The 24,550-nt window shown below is 38.7% G+C and overlaps 1 protein-coding gene across 1 annotated transcript in view; it reads right to left on the bottom strand.

Annotated features, from left to right (window-relative positions):
• The window catches only part of LOC110829510 (C3 and PZP-like alpha-2-macroglobulin domain-containing protein 8), a 163,999-nt gene that overhangs the window by 30,454 nt on the left and 108,995 nt on the right, over nucleotides 1-24,550 (bottom strand). The window contains exons 6-7 of the mRNA XM_087347232.1: nucleotides 21,008-21,180; nucleotides 6,396-6,581 (exon numbers count right to left, since the gene is read on the bottom strand). Coding sequence (XP_087203358.1) covers nucleotides 6,396-6,581; nucleotides 21,008-21,180 — 359 coding nt within the window. The remainder of the gene's footprint in view (nucleotides 1-6,395; nucleotides 6,582-21,007; nucleotides 21,181-24,550) is intronic.

The following is a 24,550-nucleotide window of genomic DNA, read 5'->3' as shown; positions in this document are numbered from 1 at the left end:
CTCTGGGGCCCACCCAGCTTCCTACCCAATGGGTACCGAGTCGTGTCGCTGACCACTCACCCTAACCCCCTAAGCGCCTATATGGCGTACAAAATACGTCATACAATTTTGGCGTGCAAGAAATATTTCTTTGTAAAGTTTAACAACGTAATTAACTTATTTCGTGGAAGGGTGCTTTTCGAGAAGCTGAAATTCTGGTTCATTATCATGTTCACAACCCGCCACTGAACCCTATCTTGATCATCATATTATTTCGTGATCTACATTAATTCCATCCTCTCTCTTCAGGTTTAACCCACTACAGCATTTTATGTCGTTCTCTCGTCCACCGTCTTGCACCCCACTTCATTTTATTACACTAAAAATATTTCCTAAACGCTACAAATTAAACAGTCCCTCACTATAATTCTTTTCCATCATCCCAGGTCCAAATAATCTGCTCAGCGACCATCGTATGAAGTTTCTGTCTCATACTAGCCTACTCAATCCTTTACACAAATCCTTTTCTGTGTGATGTAACACTGGTTTTGTTATTGATATTCATGTATTCCCATGTACAATTAACATGTAATAATGGGGATCGGGCAATGGAAGGCAATTGTGAATAACTGTTGGCTGTTTGAATATTGTAACAATGGGAACTGAATTATAATCATACGGGAAAAAGTGGATTTTAAAGCAAATTTTACAATGGGACAATTACAATCAAGGCAACATACAAAATGAACCTAAATCCCACGTTTTTAAAATTATAACGGATCGCACTTTTGCTTTTGACGATGAAAACACAATTTAAAATAGGTTAAAGTAGACAATAGCTGTTCACTAGTTGGACATAAGCCTAAATGGACTGACACAGATGCCATACTGGGCATAGGATCGATCGTCGATTAAAGTGTATGATAAGGCATGTTTATTTTTCACTCTTGTTTGCCTACCAACATTATCTGTCGCTTGCAGTATTAGTGGAGCGTTCCAAATGATTAGTCAATATTTATTGTGGAGACAGGGGGTTGGGGGGGGGGGGGGCAGAGAAATTGTGTAGTGGCCTATATGAGGGGAGGCGGGTGGATTGACGAGTTTGCTAATTGACGGGACCGACATATGCACCAAAATTAAAACAAAATATTCCAGTGGGATGCAAATTCAGGATTGACAGTGGGATGATAAAATGAGAATACCAGGTGTTCAGTAATGCCAACTGAGCTTCGATTCTCATTTATGCAGTGTATTCTAAGTTTAGGATTCATTGTGAACAAAAATAGCACTGCAATCAAAACTTTTGTATCATATTAATTAAGATATTTAAAAGCAAATTACTGAAATGGTAGGAAAATATTCACTAAGTTAACGTAATTATCATTAATAACATGGCGCATTAAGCTATTTATATGTTCCATTTATAAGAATCAAACCTGTTCTTTACTTGTATTTGTTGCATACCAGATAAGCCATTCGATTTATTTTTGCAGTTGCGGGATTCGTGTTTCAGAAATTTTTCGCAAATGTTCTAAAAATTCCTTTACATTAGTTTTTTATTGTTGTATTACTTCTTGTTCTTTTGTGTTATCTTGACTGCATTTATGGTTCGTCATTCAGTATCCTTCGACTGAAATTCTGCTGTCTCCATTGTTCTTATTCGCTCTCCTGTTAACGCCCATCACCCCGATCTCCATACAAGCACTGGCAAGGTTATTACTATACAAAATTTCAATAAGGGTAGCTCTGAACTGTTCCCCAGCAAAGCCCATTTTGTAGCACCACAGAAACATTAACAATCATTTAATGTTATATTAAAATCATTGTCTCTCACGTGCCATGCACTGCAGCTTAAATAAATTATAAGCGAAAATCAATTTAATTAATCAGAAAAAGATCTTTTTGACCTATCCAGATTTAAAATTACTTCTGAATTTCAAGAATTTGTTTCGACATTTGGTAGGACTTCTTGGTTGGGTGTTCAGCCCGTCTCAAAACAGCACAATACAGAAAGACGACGGCAAACATGGAAGTGAGATTCGAACTCGCGATCCCGGTGTCGAAGCTATCAAGACCCACATCTTAGACTGCGGGGGTCACTGAATATTTCTTCATCGTTCAGCTGGCCAACATATTCTCCCTTTCTTAAAAAATCCGGAGGTTGATTATTATTCCCAAGGGTCCACAACTGTAACGTTTGAGTTAGCCAATATATTTTATTACGGATTTGTACTACATTTAATAAAAAGGGAATGATGGCTGGCAACGTCGCAGACATGCAGACAGACAGTCCATGAAATGAACAGGCTATCTTGCGAGACAGACTCATAAACCTTGTATGTTTGCAACTGGTCTCTATTTGTCTGCGTCCAAAACTGTAGGACACTGGAAGGAAGAAATGCAATTTTTTCAATCTTTACAACGCCTTCCCCACCACTCTGGCCCTCTTTTGTTGTAAGCTGCATGTTCTGTTCCGCTGTCTCGTCCGAAACTTACTACCAAGAGTCTGGCCAGAGAATGGACCGACATAACACACACTTCATCTCGCAGATCTGAATCCACGTCTCGTCCATGCTTTATGAACTAGGTCTTCCTTGTCATGCTATGCACTGCTTCTTCACAACACTGGAACGTTTCTTCCACAGAATGTTGAAATAACGATCTTGTAACCACCTGGCAGTGAAATTGGAAATGATGACACTCCAAGTTCGTCTATTCATCCTGTTCCAATTACCCTGTACCTGTTACTTTGTTAAAAAGAGACAGGATTGTGATGTCATTCAATTCGTATCTAGCCGTGTAAATCCTCCCCTAATAACTTTAGGACTAAATGACGGATTTTCGTGAAATTCGGTGTCAACATCATGCCACTGGAGAATCTCATTCTACAGATTATAGAAATGGAGGGATGTAGGTGTCACAAGATCTTGAAGATGGCAGTCTTCTGGGTTATTGCGCCGTGTAGCCTGGTAGAAGTTTACCGACGTTTCAGAGGTCCTTGCTGCCTCCATCATTATTTCTTAACTTTTGTTTAACTGAATCTACACAGATACCACAAAAAATAATTAATGAGCTTAATGTACACCGTGTTATTGATCTGTAATCGCTGTTTTGGAAAGAATTACGAACAATGCACACGCAAGATTTTTTCAAGAATGTATTGATCATTTCAAAAGCTTCAGCTCTCTTTTGAATCGATGCCTGTCAGAATTATTGCTATTTGATAAAATTACCATAAAAATATTCCATACATACAAGCATATTTCACTCCATTAGAATTCAGGTCAAAGAGCTGAAATAAACACGAGCTAATACAAGGTAGCTTGAAATATCAACCGTGTGTACCAGCCAAATTGTACGAGTATTGAAATAAATATTACAATACTGGACTGCTGTAAACTATGATTTTACCTTTATTTTGTATGGCTGTGAAACTTATCTCCACAGCAAGGAAAGAATGCGGGTGGACCTAGGAGACAGGAGCCAAACAATTTTTAATCTTTTCCAAACATTATTAGGGTGTTAAAATCAAGGACGATGAGATGGGCGAGCTATTAGCACGCATGGGGGGAGATGATAAATGTGAAAGGAAGAACCAACTGAAAGAAATAGGTATAGGTGGGAGAATATTATTAAAACAGATCTTAAAGGAAGAGACAGTGCTGAGAATAAGGTCCAGTGGCGATCACTTGTAATAAACCTTCCGGAAGCATAAATTGCAAGGAATTTCATATGACTAATCCAGTTACTGTTAGTTTCTAATAAATATATAAAAACTCTGCTCCATGTAACTATTTATTGAACATGTCACGTGGCAATTACAATTTGTATCTGTAACACATTGTATCAATAATGGAATATCTGTTAGCAAAACGTTGTTTAATACCCCCACACACACACACATGACCTCACTGTTCATTAACAAACTCTAAGCATATATTATTTATGCATTTGAGGGGAAGCAGTCTGTTGTGTAACACAAAAAGATGTCTACACTCGATGCAGTTGCAAATATATAAAGAGAAAATAGACGAAAACGTACTGGGAGAATAATACACATGTTTCTGTTATATCCTCTCAGTAAAATATATCTCTGTAATTTCAGATATGAGAAATACGGACGACATAAAATTCACGTCTGATTGACTGTGCACCTAAGCCCACATTCAAATCCATTACTATGGTTTTCTCAGAATGATCCAGTTTGGGTTTTAGCGGGATAATTCAATTCATTCAATTCAATTCATTTATTTAAGTGTTTGCCAACAGCAAGAAGCCAATAACAGGCAAACACTGATAATACATACAATAATAGTGAAATAATAAAGAAAAATATTACAAAAAGAGATTATTAAACTTATACATGTACAGTATTATATATAACAGCCAAATACAGGCAAACCCAAAATAGAAACAATATTATACACAAAGAAAAATAAATGAAACTTTTCTGACACACTCTTCAGCAATACGATTAAACAGTAAAAACGAGGAAATTAATTATATGTTTCCAGTCAACGAAAGAAGAAATAGCAAGAATGAAAGCGTGACCTAAAAAGACAAACAAATTACACCTTTAGTAACAATGGGTTTAATTATTATGAAACCACTAATGCATTTACCGACTTTCAACCATAAACCATCCGTCAGCGATATCATTGTATTAACCAAGTTTAATGTAACTAAATAAACTTCATAAAATAGAAACCTTACTGAGAAGATGATAATCACTCAGTTGGTCAAGATACTCGCCGAAATCCCAAGTTCCATAACCATGGTTCACTAAAACTCGCTACTGGACCATATACATTTGAGCCAGCTGAATCAAGCACATCCCCTCATACCGTATTTTCCTGAAGACCCCTTTAATATTATCCTCTCATGTATGGCAAAGCCAGTCTATTCCCCTTAAATTTCCTGACTAAATATTTGTACTGTGCATGTATTATCTCTTCTTATTTCTTACACAGTCTATCCATCTAATTCCCCTTGATTTGATCATCCTAATAATACTTGGTGAAGATTACAAATTATAAAGCTCATCATACGGTATATTTATGTACACAGTTTTAGCAAGATTTCCTCGTGACATTTTCCTAGTAGCATTGTACACTAACGTTATATACGCAGAAGAAATACTGGCGACCACTCTCGACTACCGCATCTTCCGAAGCCACGTAAGAGCGTTGTTAACAAAAAACACACAAATTGTTTTCCCAACCCAAGCACGATGAATTTACTCATTACTTCGTTGAATACTGCGGCTGTCCCTTAATTTGTTTTGCATTAATTTTTTCGTCCTGTAAAACGTTCTTGCTGTAGAGTAGTTTTTGTGTTAAAGGGATTTTCCTTACAAACTGTCTTCGAAATCCAGCGTCACGGCCCTAGGCAGGCATTGTATGAAGGAATGACATTTACATTCAAAACAGGCTCTGTATTGAACGACGTAGTAAGCCGGGATCATGTTGTATCTCTGTCCTCTCTCTGCTCTGTCACAATGGAAGATAACCAATTTGATACAAGCTCTCTATGGTTTGCCGATCAGTTCACTTCAACAATAATGTATTACAATAGCCTAATTGGTTAGTGCTAGAGATCGCAGAGGTCGACTACAAACAGACTTAGTACACAATTTGTAAATGGATTATGTAGATGATTTACATTTTTAACGAACCAAGTAACTTATGTGTCATTCACAACTCAAACAGTCAGCCATAACACCTCTTCCCACATTCCTCCCTTCATTTACATCGGATTGTCACGGTATACAGATGTCAGCACTTCTGCTTCGTATTTGGCAGGTATCAGATTAATATCTCGGTCCGAAGACCGGCTGTCTTAACTAAAGTTGTTCGTGATTTTCCTCAATATCTTTAAACACATGTCTCGACTCCTTTCTTACACATATTCTATAATTCATCAATCACTAATCCTATCATTAGACGCTACAGGTTATAATCTGAACTACTGATAGTGTCCTTAAATAAATATAAATAAATAAATCCCTTCAATTAGCTTAATTTACTGTACCAAAATTTGTTTCTGTTAAATTCTAAACAACTCTTATAGAGTGCCCGATAGTTTATATTACTTCAAAATGTACTATTAATTGCCCATTATTTTACAAGAACATATTAGAATATGAATGTGAAGGGAAGTAATGAAAATTGTCAGGGAACAACTGTCTTGGCTGCAAATTGGCATCTTACATATGATACGATGTATTTTTGTAGGCGCACCCTGAAATTTCGGAGGGCCGCATCTCATCCATATTCTAATCCGAATATTCAAACTCTACTTTTCTCATTTCCACCGTCGTGAAATCTCTACTTTTGGGAAACTTTCAAGCACCAGTCTTTTAGATATCGATTAAACTGATTGTTTTACTAGAACCGTGAGGTGGGAAGGTAGCTTACCTGTTTCTCCAGGTCGGTACGACTTGCGAGCAGGTCTAATGATGATGTCACGTACGGAGCCAACCACCCGGAGTTCCGAGTTGCTCTGGAGACTGCAGTCATCGACACTACTGCAGTTGACCAATGTCTGGAGGATGCAACTTCCTGACGCTTCTGCTGGTACAGGAAGTGGCACAGCGCCATGTCCTGTGACGCACAAACAGACACAAATTATTTGTTGCTACAGTCAGTAAGCTGTATTTTGTAAGATTTGAGGTTTTCACAGCGGTGAGTATGAAGATTTCTGTTTTCTGGGTTGTTGCGCTGTGTAGTATGGTAGAAGTTTACCGACGTTTCAGAGGTCATACTGCCTCCGTCATCAGGGCGATGAAGATTTCTGTCTTCTGGGTTGTTGCGCTGTGTAGACTGGTCGATGTTAACCAACGTTTCAGAGGTCATACTGCCTCCGTCATCAGGCCCTAATGACGGACGCAGTATGACCTCTGAATGAAGGATACCTAAACGATTCAAAGTTCTAGTACAATATTTTGGGAGACTTTTAGGGTAATCATTTGGAGCAGATTTTTTTGATTCGCCACTGTTTCCGAATTATGACTTTTTAAAATTGGTACTGTTGTCATAGTCGATTTTTACAAAATTGAAACAATTAACTTTGAGATAACATGCCAATCGACCGCCTTAGAAAGAAAATTCTGCCTTTTACAGCATTTATCAATTGTTACTTCAGAGAACATATTTGTTTTAACGCTTTCCAATTCTTGTGGTGGAGATTCATCAAGGCGTTGAATGTACTGTACATAATCGCAACAGATGTTCGAAGTGTCCAGCCTCAGCCTGAAAACACGCCTGACAGCTAAGTCGAAATGAGCCCCGGAAGGAAACCAACTGTCTAGGTACAATGTCTGCAGCAGCCGCCTCGCTGCAGTTAATTAGATCTCTCGATCCCAAACTTCGTGGCATACTGCGTTTTCCACGGCCAGCACAGTTTCTCGCAGATTACGATGCGCCGTTTCAACTTCACGTCGGCAACGTAGTCTCCCAACCGGATATCGACACTGATATAACCTGAATGCAGGAAGAGAATTTCCGTTGAAAGACCCGTGCTCGAAATGCATATCTGCTAGGCCGTTCTGTTTTCACTGTTCTGCTTGGTTGCCTATACCACCGTCCGAGTTTGAGAACTGCTGCAATTGTCTGTACTTCCACGAATTCTGAGCGCGGGGCCCCTATCGAATAAATACTTTCTGTGAAACTTAAGTTAAACAAAATAATTAACGACGTTCTCTCTTGGTCTCTCGCTTTGAGGGAGGAACATAGACTGAGGGTCTTTGAGAACGGAGTGTTGAGGAGGATATTAGGTCCTAAAAATGAGGGAGACGGAACACGGAGAAAATTGCTTAATAATGAGCTTCACGGTTTATACTCCTCACCTGATATTCTTAGGGTGATTAAATCGAGGAGGATAAGGTGGGCTGAACGTGAGGCACGCATGGTGGAGGAAAAGAGTGTTTACAAGGTACTGGTTTGGAGGCCTGAAGAGAGGAGACCTCTGGGAAGACCTAGGCATAGGTTAAGATGGAACTTAAGGAGATAGGAATCAATGGATCGAACTGGATGCAGCTGGCTAAGATAGAGTCCGGTGGCGGGCTTTTGTGAACACGGTGATGAACCTTTGAGTTTCATAAAGAAAGTGGTGTGCTCTTCTTTGACATGCCGAGTATGCAATCTACTTTCCAAAGAATTTCCTTCACCAGATAGAGTGAGCGTAAATCTTGACAGTTCATAAACCTACGTGAGCAGAGGTTGTTCAGTCAGTGTAGTGTCTGACGGCAGACTTCATAACCGGGACTAAATGCCCAGCAGGGGCGAAGGATTTTGCCTGTAGTTTCTGTATCCAGACCAGCTCTAGGGCCTATCCCCTCTGGGGGAGTCCTTCTCCCAGAGCAAAGTGCTGCCCAGGAATAACGCTGACCACTCACCCTCATCTAATGGCGAGGTCAAAAAATGGGTAGGAACCATATCTCCCCTCTCCGAAACGCATTATATCTTTTCACTCATACCAAACGTGTGAAATGGACGACCTATTGAAGTTGTATTAATAAATCAAATTCCTCTTGAATACTACTGGAACTAGAAATATAATATTGCTGCTTTCCAATTCTCAACTTCGGTGTTGTTCATTGGCCTTTAATGTGGCATTAAGCGAACAAAAATGTGATGGAAGAGAGGTTATAGTGAGAACTACCAAACTGTACTACGGCATTATAGTTTTTGAGTTTCCAATTAAGTGACTTGTTTTAATACGTGTACAATTCAGCTCATATTTTACTTCTGTGCCTCATACTCAGAAACACGGATAGAATCCAGAATCCCATAGAATGTACTCACTACAAAATATACTCTTAGTATTTTAACGATCACTTTATATTTACTATTTTAATTAAACACAGATGAAAGGTGTATTCTGTGATAATTAGAAGCAATAGAATAACCAATTAGTTATATAAATGAAATGAAGTAACTGCCTCGTGAATCAGAAATTAAAACGTCCTATGACAAATAAAATAAAAATAATCATTAGTAGAAATTTAATGAAATGTCTATATTCAATAAACAATGACCAAATTTAATTAAATTGTTATGTTTGTAATGGAAATATACGCTACTGTATAATAAATGACACGAGAAGGCTGTACCTGACGATTGCTGTTCAATTTGCAATACAACCATCGCTGTTTCATATATCTCATATTACAGCAGAAGCAATGCAAATATAATTGGACAGTTCTGTTTAAGGTTACAGTAACTGGAAGCATGGGACTCTGAGTTTTCTGTTTTCAATATTCAATATTGAGCAGCTGCTGACACAGTTGTGTATTTTAAACACTGATTTTAAACCTTTCTTCCTTGCATTTACGTGTTTAAAATATAAGAAGCTTGAAAACTGCCCAATATAATAAAGTTAAATATTTACAAAAGGTTTCTTATAACTCATAAAGCCTGCTTTCGCAATATATATTTACAACACATTACAATACAATTTAACTTCAAGATTATCTTATTGGATTCGTGAGCAAATGATCGTGAAACTGATTCCTAGTAGACAGAATATCGTAACGTCTGTAATTATAAATATGTTAATAGTTTTTCCCCCTGAAGATCGCAAAAGCAACTTATGCCAAAATTTTTGAAAAAATGTTAACATTCCATGTGGCTTATCTCCGAAAGCCAAAATTTTAAACTTTGTATAATTCACTGCCGCTGTGCTACAGAATGGTAAATCATAAAAATTCTATCAAACGTAGATCTGTTTATGCATTACAGCTTATACGGTTGCCTAGCTTCGAAACAGCAGTGGACACACACTGATTTGTTTATTAAACTGAACTAAGGGGAAGACAGGGGGAATTTGAAAATATTGAATGTTTCCACAACAAGTTATGTACACAATAATGAAATCAAACTTACTTTGAACCCTACATGAGGACGACTTTTGCAATAACCCAGTTGCCGAAAGTACTGTATATATGTATTTGTAAATAAACACATTTTTACATACAAACATAAACCTACGTAACTAATGGTCTAAAAAAACTTATTTCTTATTACAACATGATCTTTCAAAGCAGTTACTACTAAAAGTTACTAGTGAACACGACATACGGACCGTTCAAGTTTCGAGATTGGTTTTAAATATCTCTAGTTCGACGAATGACATAAAAGTATTAGGACTTCTTGCAGAATTGAGCCTGGGGGTTACAAATTTTCTAACAACTACAACAACCGTTCGAGATTCATATTAAATATCAAAATCTGTTGTACGAGAACATTTCATAAAAGTGTGAAAAGATCTTACAGAGGCGAGTCTGTGGATCATAGTTTACCGTGGACGACACGGACCGTTAAGATCTGAGCTTGGCATTACAAACAAAACAGAGCATCACAATGTGAAAAGTGTGTGCTTAGTCAACAGACAAAGCAAAACACAGGCGTATAACTCATACGGATCGAATTACCTAGAATAAATATTTGAAATTTGCATGCATCCATTCTAACCGCTCATTCTGTTTGCTTGTTCTATCGAACAAATACTGAATTGCCCCCGAAATCAAATGTATACACCCGACATGTTAGCACCAGTCTTCAACTGAAAGGAGGGAACTGTATGGATTAGCTGGTGATGTTAATGACTCGACTACACGAGCTGGCAGTTGGGTGAAAATAATGAAGAAAATGGCGGCTGACAAACTATCGTGCACGAGTTAATGGCTGAATATTCATAACAGTTAACGAGTGACAATGTATGACTGAGATTTAATTCAAAGTGGAACAAACTGGTTAATTTATGACACGAGTGTGGATAAGTGGGTAGCTTGCCTAAAACTCATGATTAACCATTTAAATCACAACGGTTATCATGTGTACCACCTCCCTTAACATCACAGTCGGGTAGCTTAGTCAATATGGTGGCTGACCGCAGACTGGCGGAGACAAAGAATTTTTTTCCAGCCACACAGCCTCCCATGCAATTACTACTGCGCTTCTTTCCTCGGGGCTAAAGCCGCCGGGGGCTTGACACTTTCATATAATGTCATTTTTCCACACAGAGTGCCGGATTAAGCTCTAAAAACATCTTTACCTTAATGCTGTTATGAAACCTGAAACAATGTCGGTTACGATTTGGATTAATGGTGTAATATTATTTCACTGGTATTCAGAATTTGAAGAGATGATGTTATGTCAGAGAGGTAATGTTTACTCCAGTGTAAATAAAACCGGTCCAGGTGTAACAACAGAGCTTTCATTACATTTGATTGCCCTTCTATAAGGTTCACACGTCGGTAATTTCGCTGGTTATTTGCGGATTGTGATAGGATTCTCTGACCTCATTCTATGTCCCCTATCCTGAATTCCTCGAACACTTCTCTTAAAATACGAGTTGGCTTGTAGAGTACAATTCAACAACTTCCTCTACGTGCATACAATTTTAATCCGTAATGCGGGAACCATTCTGAACTGAGTGAATATCAGCTGGTTTGGAAGTACTCTGTACTACGGAGTTGGTTATGTTGGTCAACGGTGTTTGCAGAAGAAGATGGGACAATAAAAGTTTTTGAAATATTTGCAACAAAAAAAATCTAAATCTACTTTTTCTTTCTTTCTTTGTTATTAAAGTTTCAAAATATTTAAATTTTGAAACATTTCCACAGAAATTACCAATATTGAAAAGTGAATTTTTACTATAAAATATAAAATATACTACGAGGTAATAAAACTATTTAAAACTAGCTAGTCCACCATTAAATTTATATTATTGATGTTAAGAATAACACTTAAGTCACTTAAAATATAAAACTTTCTGTATAAGAACTAATTTTAATTCAAAACGTTCACATGTTCAATGTGGCAATTAAGTCACCATTAACATAAAACGTCTGAACATTTATACATTTCATTTCTGTACTTTACGACCGTCGTCTTCAAAACATTTACCTGCTCACAAGTCGTGATAGTGTTCTCTCATCTAAATCGACATGCATAGCTGAAACAGCGTTGTGAAATATCACAAGAATCATTCTGTCATACAGGATTACACGTCAATTGTTTGTCAAAAACGTCATAAGACAATGAAGTCGTTAAGTGAGACCGGACATTAGAACAGGACCAACTGGTTTAATGTCACCGTTTACTTGATCCCAGGAAACGGCCCAGACATTTAGGAAATGAATCACGACGTAATGTGTAATATTACAAGCATCCTGAACCGCCCGCCCACAAAACAGTGCTTTGCAAAGGATCGCTTTATTGGAACAGGGGATTATTACCTTCTTTCCTGATCTGCGTCACAGTCACGCATTTTAATTAACCTCCCCTCCAGCGGTGCACGCGTCGTCTCACCTGTAGCGACTAGTTAAACACGTGGGTTACGATTTATTCATCATCACTTTAGAAGCGCCGGAGGGGATTACGTGGGGGGAATCCTTCCTTTGCATCCATTGTTTGTGGCTGATGTGACGAATCCTTAGGGGAACGCGGATGACAGTTGATGGAAACGTGGTATACTGCGTTAGGGAGTTTTTGGCCGCTGAACTTTGTGAATTGGAACCTCGGAGCGAGTCACTTACCAGAAGTTTGCTGGAAGGGATGGCAGCAGGCCGCGTACAGTATACTCCAAATAAAATATAACCACATTATGTAACACAGAAATGTCGATTTCACTACACCACACATCACTAGAAAATTAACACTGCAGAGAGTATTAGATCATTTTATCTTCTTCACAACTCTTCGGTCCTCTTCCAATTCTTCCACTCCTCACAGACCATCGCTTTCTGACATATCTCTCGATTCATCACCGCAGTTCACTTCATTATTTTCAATTATACATATTAGTGACAAAGCATGACTAGGCGTGACCTCTTTGAAAGCGTGACGAGAGGACGCCTTAAGTGTTAAAACATCACCAAGATTTTAAAAGCGTGACCAAGCGTAACAAAGTGTGACTAGGCGTGACGTACTGTGACGGCGTGTCGTGATGTGGCCATACGTGCCGAAACGTCATGACTATTTTCAGAAGGTTACCTAATGTAACAAACTAACCTAACCTAAACTAACTTATCATAACCTAAACTACCCCAACCTAATCTGAACTAACCTGTCGTAACTCCATCTAACGTATTGCAAATTAGCAAAAATTAACCGAGCCTTGCGTAACATAACGTAAAGCGTGCCGAAACGTTACTTAGTTACCACGATTGCCAAAGCGTGACTAAGCGTGTCTAGGCGTAACGTGCTTGGACGTCCTGAAAAGGGATCACGATAAGCGTCGAAAGGTGACGAAGATTTATAAAGTGTGAACAATCGTGATAAAGCATGACTAGGAGTGACGTAATATAACGGCATGACGAGGTGTTACCATAAATGTCGAAACGTCACGAAGATTTTCAAAACGTTAACTGACCAAACATACTAACCTAACCTAACTCAACCTAACCTACCCTAAACTAAACTAACCCTACCTAATCTAACTCAACCTACCCTAACCTAATATAAGCGAATATTTCTAACTTAACGCAATATGTCGAAACTTAATCTTACGTATTGCAAAGTAGCCAAAATTAACCGAGCCTTACGTAACATAACGTGAGCATGCCGAAGCATGAGTTAGTGACCACGCGTGTCCAAGTATAACAAAGCGTGACATGCTTGGACCTCGTGACAAGGGATCACGATATGTGTCGAAACGTGAATATGATTAACAAAGCGTGACAAAGTGTGAAAAAGCGTGACTAGGCGTGACCTACTATAAAGACGTGACGAGAAATCACCATAAGTCTTAAAATCCGACGAAGATATAAAAAATGTGCCTAATCGTGACATAGCGTGACTAAGCGTAACCTGCGTTCACGTCGTGACAAAGGATCACCGAATGTGTCGAAACATGAAGATTTCCAAAGCGTAACCAAACGTTACCAAGCGTGTCAAAGCGTGACTAGGCGTGACCTTTATTAAGGCGTGACGAGAAATCTCCATAAGTGACAAAAAAGGACGAAGTTTTGAAAAGTATGTCTAAGCGTGACCATGCGTGCTCAAGCGTGACAAGGCGTGAAGAAATGTAAGCGGGTGAAAAATGGTGGCCACAAGTGTCGAAAACTCACAAAAATTTTCAAAACGATACCAAATCTAACAAAATCTACTATTTAAACTAAACCTAACCTAACCTAACCCAACCCAACCCAACCTAACCCAATCTAACATAACTTATCCTAAACTAACCCAACACATTGTAACCCAGCGTACCTGTCGTATCCTCATCTAACGTAATGAAAAGTAGCAAAATTTAACCGAGCAGTACGTAACATTAGTAAAGCGTACTGAAACGTGACTTAACGACCACGCGTGCCCAAGCGTGACATAGCGTGACAAAGAGTAAGCGCCACCTGCGTTCAAGTCGTGACGAGGGATCACCAATTGAGTCGATACGTGAAGAATTTTTACAATGCGTGACCAAGCGTGACAAAGCGTGACTAGGCGTGACCTGCTATAAAGCCGTGAGGAGAGGTCACAATAATCCTTAAAATACGACGATAATTTTAAAATTTTGTCTCAGCGTGACCATGCGTGCTCAAGCGTGACAAAGCGTGACTAAACGTGACGTACTGTAGGGTCGTGGCGAATTGGCGCTATAAGTGTCGAAGGGTCACAAAGTTTTCCAAGACGATGCCAAATCTACTATTCAAACTAAACCTAACCTAACCGAACCTAAACTAAACTAACTTAACCTAACCTAATCTAACCTAAACCTACCTAATCTAACCTAACCCAACATATCGTAACCTAGCTTACCTGTCGTATCCTCATCTAACGTATTGAAAAGTAGCAAAATTTACCCGAGCAGTACGTAACATTATGTAAGCGTGCCGAAACGTGACTTAGCGACCACGCGTGCCTTAAGCGTGACTTAGCGTGACAAAGCGTGACTAAGCGCGACCTGCGTTCAAGTCGTGACGAGGGATCACCAATTGAGTCGAAACGTGACGAATTTTTACAAAGCGTGACCAAGCGTGTCCAAGCGTGACTAGGCGTAACCTGATATCAAGACGTGATGAGAGGTCACTATAATTCTTAAAATACGACGATAATTTGAAAATTCTTTCTAAGCGTGACCATGCGTGCTCAAGCGTGACAAAACGTGACAATGCGTGACGTAGTGTAGGGTCGTGACGAATTGGCGCTATAAGTGTCGAAAGTTAAAAAAAATTCAAAACGATATCAAATCTAACAAAATCTACTATTCAAACTAAACCTAACCTAACCTAACCCAACCTAAACTAACTTAACCTAACCTAACATAACCTTACCTAAACCAACCTAACCTAACCTAACCAAACCCAACCTTTCGTAACCTAGCTTACCTATCGTATCCTCATCTAACGTATTGAAAAGTAGCAAAATTTAACCGAGCAGTACGTAACATTATGTAAGCGTGCCGAAACGTGACTTAGCGACCACGCGTGCCCAAGCGTGACATAGCGTGACAAAGCGTGACTAAGCGCGACCTGCGTTCAAGTCGTGACGAGGGATCACCAATTGAGTCGAAACGTGACGAATTTTTACAAAGCGTGACCAAGCGTGTCCAAGCGTGACTAGGCGTGACCTGATATCAAGACGTGATGAGAGGTCACTATAATTCTTAAAATACGACGATAATTTGAAAAAAATTTCTAAGCGTGACCATGCGTGACAAAACGTGACAATGCGTGACGTAGTGTAGGGTCGTGACGAATTGGCGCTATAAGTGTCGAAAGTTAAAAAAAAATTCAAAACGATATCAAATCTAACAAAATCTACTATTCAAACTAAACCTAACCTAACCTAAACCAACCTAACCTAACCTAACCTAACCAAACCAAACCCAACCTTTCGTAACCTAGCTTACCTGTCGTATCCTCATCTAACGTATTGAAAAGTAGCAAAATTTAACCGAGCAGTACGTAACATTATGTAAGCGTGCCGAAACGTGACTTAGCGACCACGCGTGCTCAAGCGTGACAACGCGTGACTAAGCGCGACCTGCGTTCAAGTCCTGACGAGGGAGCGCCAATTGAGTCGAGACGTGATGAATTTTTACAAAGCGTGACCAAGCGTGTCCAAGCGTGACTAGGCGTGACCTGCTATCAAGGCGTGAGGAGAGGTCACCATAATTCGTAAAATACGACGATAATTTAAAATTTTTGTCTAAGCGTGACCATGCGTGCTCAAGCGTAACAAAGCTTGACTATGCGTGACGTACTGTTGGGTCGTGACGAATTGGCGCTATAAGTGTCGAAAGGTCACTAAAATTTTCAAGACAATAACATTTCTAAGAAAATCTACTATTCAAAATAAACCTAACCTAAGCTAACCTAACCTAACCCAACCTAACCTAACTTAACCTAACATGACCCACTTAGCTTACCTGACGTAACCTCATGTAACGTATTGAAAAGTAGCAAATTTTAACCGAGCAGTACGTAACATTACGTAACCGTACCGAAATGTGACTTAGCGACCTAACTCAACCCGTCGTAACTTCATCTAACGTATTGCAAATTTGCCAAAATTAACCAAGCCTTACGTAACAACGTTCGCGTGCCGAAGCGTAATCTAGTGACCAATCGTGTCCAAGCGTGACAAAGTGTGACCAGCCGTGACGTGGTTTGACCTCATGACAAGGGGTCACCATATGTATCGAAACTTCACGATCATTTACAAAGCGGGACCAAACGTGACCAAGCGTGACAGAGAGTGACAAAGCGTGACTAGGTGTGACCTATAAAGGCGAGTTCATCATAATTGTTAAAATATGACGAAGATTTTAAAAGTGTGTCTAAGCGTGACGACTTCAGCATTATCATCTTCACAGCGTTTAAAATGGCAAGTCTTCAAGAACATGTAAGAATCATTGTTGAAAGATTACAATTCTGTGAGATTTCAGGTTCTCAGGACTGCGTCTGTGAAGATGTATGTCTCCTGGGATGTTGATCCGTGTAATCGGATAGAAATTGACAAAAGTGCCGTTTACCGCCCATCATTAAGGTCATCTTCTTTATGTAATCACTGTTAATATTAATGTATGAATTAATCTAAAGAAGAACTATTGTTCTGTTTGTTACCAGATCAGTGTAACGCAAGCCTTATGTGTTAATTTTACACAGTTAGTTTAAAGAACGAATGAAATTTAAAATTCGCCTAATCCGTGGTCTAGGCAACACGGAGTTTTCCTCCGGGAGCTTCCCCGGTTTCTCCGTGGCATCCCAACAATTACTCCATTCACACACAGAAGAAGGCAATGGCAAACCACTTATGGATCATCTGCCAAGAACGTATATGAACAGGTCCCAGTCAGAGAAAAGGATGGAAGGTTCCTATTCATATGGACCTGTCGTCAGACAGAACACTAAATAAATAAATAAGAAACAATGGTGATCAAAATTGAACTCTGGTAACTGTAAACAATGCAGTAACTGAGTCAAAGCTTATCAAGTTGACGAGTGTAGTAAACCACGATCTGTGAAGTGAAACATTCTCAATGGCAGTGCACAGAATTCTAGCGAACCACAGCTACCAACCATCCCACTAATTACCTTCAACACAGACTTCAAAAATTGCGTCTATAGGCCGTACCGCCAGCTCTGTGTAAGAAAATCCCACCCCCTTATTCCTCTAAAGCAGTGCTTCCCAAACCTGGGCAAATTACCCAAAAAAGGGGTAAAAGTGTTTTTTCTTTGGGTAACGACACACCTCGGAATAAACATTAACATTTACCGTAAAAGTGTAGAAGTACTCTGAAGAAAGCGATCAGTCATTGTGCACCGAAACTCTAAAACAGTCAAACAAGTATTTATTTGCTATTTAATAAATACGCCATACGCTTGTCATTAGATTCAATCATTTTTGTCGAGATCGCATGCACGTGGAGAATTTAAAAAATACGACCACACGTACCGCCCCCTTAAAATAAGTCAGTGAGTCTAGTTGTCTAGTCTAAACTTTAGGTGCAGTGTGTTGCTAGCTATGGCGGTGTGAGGTACGTATCGCGCTGGCTGTGTTTATAAATCGTACCGTACACAATTTGAAAAGATAATCTTCATTATATTATTTTTAGTTTATTTAAAATAATATAATAAATATTCAAATACTAATTTTTATATTTTTCTTACCTACATTGGGTAAAAAGGACTTTCTGATAAGCGGTTTTGGGTTATGAAGGAAAACGTTTGGGAAGCAGTGCTTTAAAGAGTAAAGGGACTGAGGTCAAGGCCTTATAAATGTGGCGAGGGAGTATTCCATTATGATGTTACAAACGTAACAGTGTCATTGAGCTTAATTATGCACTGCTCCACGAAGACGTAGCTACAAAATTCCATGTATTTTAAACTTTTAGGTGTGAAGTACAATAGTCAGCTTCATACATCAGCCGCTTTGTCCTGCCGGAAGGAACCGTCTCTATTTATTGGTTAGGAGGATTAGTGGACGCTGCGAAGAGGAGAGAAATTCTTGTCCCTGCCAGGAATCAAACCCCGGTATTCCAGCCCGTAGTCTACCCACTACACTGACTAAGCTATGTTTTTAGCTGTATTGTTAACCCACTAGCACACTATTTAGACTACCTAGAATACCTGAACATAATTCATTTAAAGATATCAAATAGTACCTTAGTTTTATTTTTGACAAGATATGTGCAATGATGAACTGCGTAATTTACATCGGAAAAATCGTGGAACAAAATAATCATGAATTTATTGTACGTGGATCTATTAAGGATTTCCTTTTCATTATTAGTCAAAGGAGTAATTTTATTACGGTATGCTTCAATCATATAACGATAAATTACAAAGCGAGCTTCTGTGTAATAGTCTATTTATCGCTATTTTCGATTCTAATTTAATAAACCTAGCGGAATATCTGCAGGTCTAAATAACGCTTGTTCGACCCAAAATGAGTTTGAGTTGCATTGCATGCTGTGTTAGGTCGTGTAGAATTACATGGTACGTTTATTTCACTCTGCGATTCGTAGGTCAGCTCAAGGGAGCGAAAGTTTAACATTGAATCGTCTGCTTTCAGACAGCGCTTTTACACTCAATGAAAGCGTTAAACACGGCAGTAATTGTCTACTAAGGGAAAGATTTTTTGCTAATTGTAATCTTCTTTTCTTGAAGAGAACTCTTCTCTGAGACTCCTGTTTCAGAGAAAACTGTATAATGTCACTGAATATCTACGCAATTTTATTAAAATTTACCTTGCAGGATCTAAAAAGGAAATTCACTTACAAGGAAGATAATTAGCTGAGGTAACGTTTATAATGTTGGAGATAAACTATGAAGTTCTAAGTTGTATTATTTTTAATACACCCATATCACGTGAATGCATAAAGAGAACATGAGTTTTCTCCTACAGAGATTCCTTAGGGGGGAATTTAGACCGTTGCAGTAAACGAGCCGGTTCGCTATATTTTGACAGAAAACGAGATGCAATCAAATCAGGATTAGACCAAAGACGAGGAAGGAGAAACTTACATAATGTAATTTCGTAATTGTTAATATTCACAAATTATCATCAGGGTGATAAAATTAAGAAAAATTCCTACAGCGGTGCAGATGAAAAACACATACAAAGCTGTAGTTGCAAAACCTTAAGGTAAGAGACTACTCATCAACTACATTATATGGGAAGATAATATTAAAACGATTCTTAAGGAAATACAGTGTGAAGATGTGGATTGGACATATTTGGCTGGAGATACGGTCTATGTTGGCCTTTTGTAAACACGGTAACGGAATTTCAGTCTCTCGACTAGCTGAGCGGCTTTGAGCTTCTTAAATGGGACTCTGTTTCATAGAATAAGGTGTCATCTGCATTACTAAGCGATATTTAAAGTATATTTGTGTGAAAAATGTAAGAGCGAGCAAACTTAGTGACTATATGTAGTAAATAATTTTATTTAAATTAACCTAACCATCAGTTATTAAGTATGTTATATTGATTATTAAAACAACCCGACATTATTTTTGTGTTGCTCGGTGCTACACGTTCAGTCACGTTTATTATCACACTACAAACCAGTAGTGTTCCTGCATGTTTACTCTGACGAACTTCTTTCGCTTTCTTGGTGGCTGCAACTGCTTTGCTTGAGGTATTTTCAGGGGGTGAGAAACACCGTATAAGACTCCAACCCTCTGTTAAGGGAATTTCAGCAGCTTACTGAACAGGCTGTGACATCAAAGAGACCGGGCGATTGAGCCTTTCGTGATAATCTTCTGGTCCGCTGAAGCTGTTTCTGGCTGGCCTCATACAGTTGGTTGCCTTCTAATTGAGCAAGATTTAATTTACTCCAGTTCAGTTTAACAGACAAATGAGTTCCTTTCTCTCCGTCTATCTCATTTCATCTCTCTTTTCCTCTCTCTGTTTATCCGTAATTTCATCTCTGTTCTTATAACCTCCACTCATGTAGCTGAGGGGACTTACAAGGGCTCCTGTGAGCTGCAACAGCGCGGATGAATACAGAAGGTATTACGAACACTCCTGTTATGTTAAAACCTATGGCGTGTTTACCGCACAGAGTACACCAACATGGGGAATACAGAGTTTATCACACTTGGTGTGGTGCTTTGACTTGACCGACGTAAGTTGATTATGATTACTCGATAAAATAACGAAATCATACGTTTTACAGAATATCTTTTGTTCTTCGAGTAACTAGTTTCACAGAGTAGTACGAAATTTTATTAAACTCTTTAGTTGATTTTGTGCCTTGTACGTTTCAGAGAATTTCGTTAACACAATGTTTTAGATGATTTATTTATAGAAAATGGAAAAAAAAAGTTGTACTGAGATTCAATGCGAGAACACACACCTTGGCTACAGAGCCATTATCAGGTTCTCAAAATGCACATTGTACCGTTAACTACTCATTATGATTTACTACTCATCGCTAATTGAATTTTATCTCCTCTCTCACTCAATTGGGGTTAGAATATATTTCTCCTTCGGCAACGTGTGATACTAGTACGTTTGTGCTAGAAAAGATGTTAACTGTGTTTTGGTTAATTCGGAGCCAAGGAGATTCTTACCTCGAATTTCCCGGCTGACTTCCGCCAGAAGCTGCGTCACTTCTTCAACGCGGTCGGACACGAGACGCAGCGTCACATTTGTCGCTTGAGTGGCGTCTGGGCCGTGCAGCGTCACAAGAACCGCTGTAGTTCTACCTGGAGCTGCTAGTTCTGGCGTCACGACCGATAATCCCCTGCGAACACCAGTCACATTGCCCGGTAAGAATGATCAATGGTTGCGACAGAAATCACAGGAAAACGAATTGTAACTCCTAAGTAAAGCTATTCAAATTTTGTTTTGTCTGTATTGTTTCAACAAAACATTACTAAAACTGGTGGGTTATCTGTCTTTAAAGTTTCTGTGTTGATGTGCATGGGGAATAAATACATCCTCTCGTGGCGTTATACGTGGCAAGGATTATAAATACGCAAAATTGTTGGATTTTGGGTTATATTCCTCTCATCGGATGCGTAGAACATTGACGAGATACTTATAAGTTAAGTATGTAATGCGCATTCACGTGAACAGAAACTTTAGATTATTTTCTCTTCACTAAACAGAAAATAAACAATTATGACATGTATTTCGACATGGTACAATATTACTCTTCTTCGCAGCCTGAGGGAGGTGCTAACACCTTCCAGAAAGACGGGTCACATCCAGATTTTGATAACTCAATTATAACTGCCCAGAATATGTGGTTGGATAGAGGAACAACAATTTCTTCCCCTATATGTTTACCCTGCGTAGCTCTCATTAAAATTTAAACATTCAATGTAGCGTTTCTATGTAACTAATGCGGTTAGCGAAATTAAAGGATAATAATTTACGTATATGTAGTGTAATGTATACAGTTTAAATTGCAGATGTCATACTGTATACACAAGTTTTGCAATACCAGATTTCTGTCTACAATAAATCTACGTCAAATATAATGAAGCTTTCAAAACAAAACAAAAACTTATGTTAACGTATATTTGCAAATAAATTGAATTTAACGTATCTGCTCTTTATTAGACTTGCTTTTCAAGGAGGTAAACATTTCAATTGTGCAATTCTGGATTATGACGTCGAATTGTAGGTGGTTACTCATATTGCGGAGGAACGCAAACGCAGAAGACCACGATTAAGATATCTGTTTTTGTTTGTAAAGGACTCCAAGCACCGCAAAAACCTTTTAATGTAACATTTAGTAGTCATTATAATCTGAAAGCAAAGCAAAAGATGGTTATTATCAGAAGATTCTGCTTGTATCCCTTCAGACTCCGTTAAAAATCTCACGTCAGTGAAGTCCCTAGAGGGGTGCGGTGCCTGGGGCGAAGCAATCTATGCGGGTTTAACATTCCTGGCGCCAAGCTGTACCTATGGGCTATTTATTAAATAGTATGTTCTTATCTCTGTTATGGAAGTACGAGGAACTGAGTACATTTATTGCGTGCTTGCTTAAGGTGTTGCTTTGTACGAAATGTTTAATACGTCGTAAAGTCGATGCGCATTGCCCCTCAGAGTGCGAAGTCTGCGGCGAACGTCCCACTTGCTTCGTCCCAAAGTGGTCTGCAGAAGCACTATTAGGATACGTGGCTCTGATGTTTATTTCAATTGCACTCATAACGTACGAACATCATGAATCTATAATATCACTGATAAGAACACAAATATTTATTATTCCTGATGACCCAGGATAACACAGCAAAGTTAATACCTATAAACTGGGTGACAGAGGTTCGATTCCAGGCAGGGATAGGAATTCTTCTTATCGCCACCACATACAGACCACACCCGTACGTAGTCCTTCCAGTTTTTTGTGCAATATGAATCAGGATGTATCTCCGGTTTTAAAGCGGCCGTAGCGTGAAACTAACTATTAACTTCCATCTAGAGTTTAGATTAAGAATACGAGATGTTTGAGACTGGGTAAAGTTTAATCTCTATTTTTATTTTTATTCATTATCGTGTGTTCTGTGAAGGTTTTCCTAGATATGAACTGTAATGATCGTAAGATAAGAAATCCAACACATCCTGCATGGGTCGGAGGTTATTTCGATTTGGTAACATCGTGCACAGGTCCATGGTGTCTGCCTCACCCTTTGAATAATATAACACTTAAAAAGCTCTGTGGCTTGTGCGTCTAGAGTATGGCGAACAGGTCCTTCCTCATACGTTCTTAAACAGCCAGTGAAACATCATTAAAATGTAAAGTACTATCTGAAATACTTCCTTTACTACAAAAAAACCAGTTATAAACTCCGACAGAGAAAAAGAACATTAACGAAGACCGACTTATGCTGACTGGCTTAACGATTATCACATCACAGTTCTTGAAATCAAGGAAGTTAGATTAGCTCTAAAGCTACAGATAAGTATTCCGAAGGTGTTAGGTTCAAATCTCTGTCTAGCTATCGGTTATTCTGTATGCCATTTTTCTGGTTTTCTTCAATTTCTGAATCCCTAGCTACTGTCATCTTCTGATCTCACTCATCGATGTAACCTGTATACACCCTTGAAACAGCATCGTTAAACAGACTAACGTTGGAAACCACCAACAAAACCAGACGGCGTCACAACCCATAACACAAAATTGTTACATGATTTCTATCTTTAGCCAGCTGAATCCATTCCACACATTCATAGCCTGTTCCTCTGACATGATCCGGTTCGATTTTCGACCTACACCGGCTATCCAGACTGAGGGATTTTCGAGGTTCTACTCAGTTTCCCCAGGAAAACTCTGGGGTGATCTTTAGACAGGCCACTGTCACTTCCTGTTACATACCTCATGAGTCATCATTCTAAATCATCCGGAAATATTCTTTTGACGCTACATAACTTCAGTAGTTGGTAAGATTCGTATAATAAAAACGTAGTTACCACCACTTCATTCTCCTCAAAATCTTCCTTTTTTTAATGTTACACTATTGGCCCACATGTTTAACGTCTTACCGTCAGCGAACATAAAAATTCAAATATTTGTTATGTCTATCGACGCCCTCAAATTTCTTTCTCAAAACACATATTTCATTTTACATTTTCTTCATAATGTAATCTACTCCACTGTTTGTGTTCATATTTGTGTCCGAACATCAAAATAAAAGAAGAGAGGAGAGGTGGGTGTTTTGTCATACACACATTTGTAAATGCGTTCTTTTGCAATGTTGGATAATATTCCACTATCTTTAATAAACTGCAGATACTAACCTATTACTGAAACCCTAACGGGATCACAGATATCACACTAAACACAGTACATAATTCTTGTTCTTCACAGAATGTACTGTGATTCTTGTTGTGAAGTGTACTGTATTAGTAGTAGAATTAGACTGCGAACACATAAAATTTAATCAAGAAAGTAGGATCAAACATGGGAGTAAATGAATTTAATTTAACATACGCAAACCTCTTTTTAATATTATTATTAACAAATCTCATCTGTTGAATGGGACATAGGTGATCACGGAGGACAGTGTCACTGAAATGGCTCTAAGTTAGTGCGCTGGTACCACGTGAAGTTACTTTACTGATGAGTGATACATTTTAACGGATAGGAATGAAGTGGTCGTAGCCTG

The sequence above is a fragment of the Zootermopsis nevadensis genome, unplaced genomic scaffold, assembly GCF_977971745.1.
Source record: "Zootermopsis nevadensis isolate Lab colony 2312 unplaced genomic scaffold, Znev_1.0 Znev_ptg000001l, whole genome shotgun sequence".
Taxonomy (NCBI): domain Eukaryota; kingdom Metazoa; phylum Arthropoda; class Insecta; order Blattodea; family Termopsidae; genus Zootermopsis; species Zootermopsis nevadensis.
The sequence above is the reverse complement of the archived record's forward strand: the minus strand, read 5'-3'. Positions and strand labels throughout refer to the sequence as shown.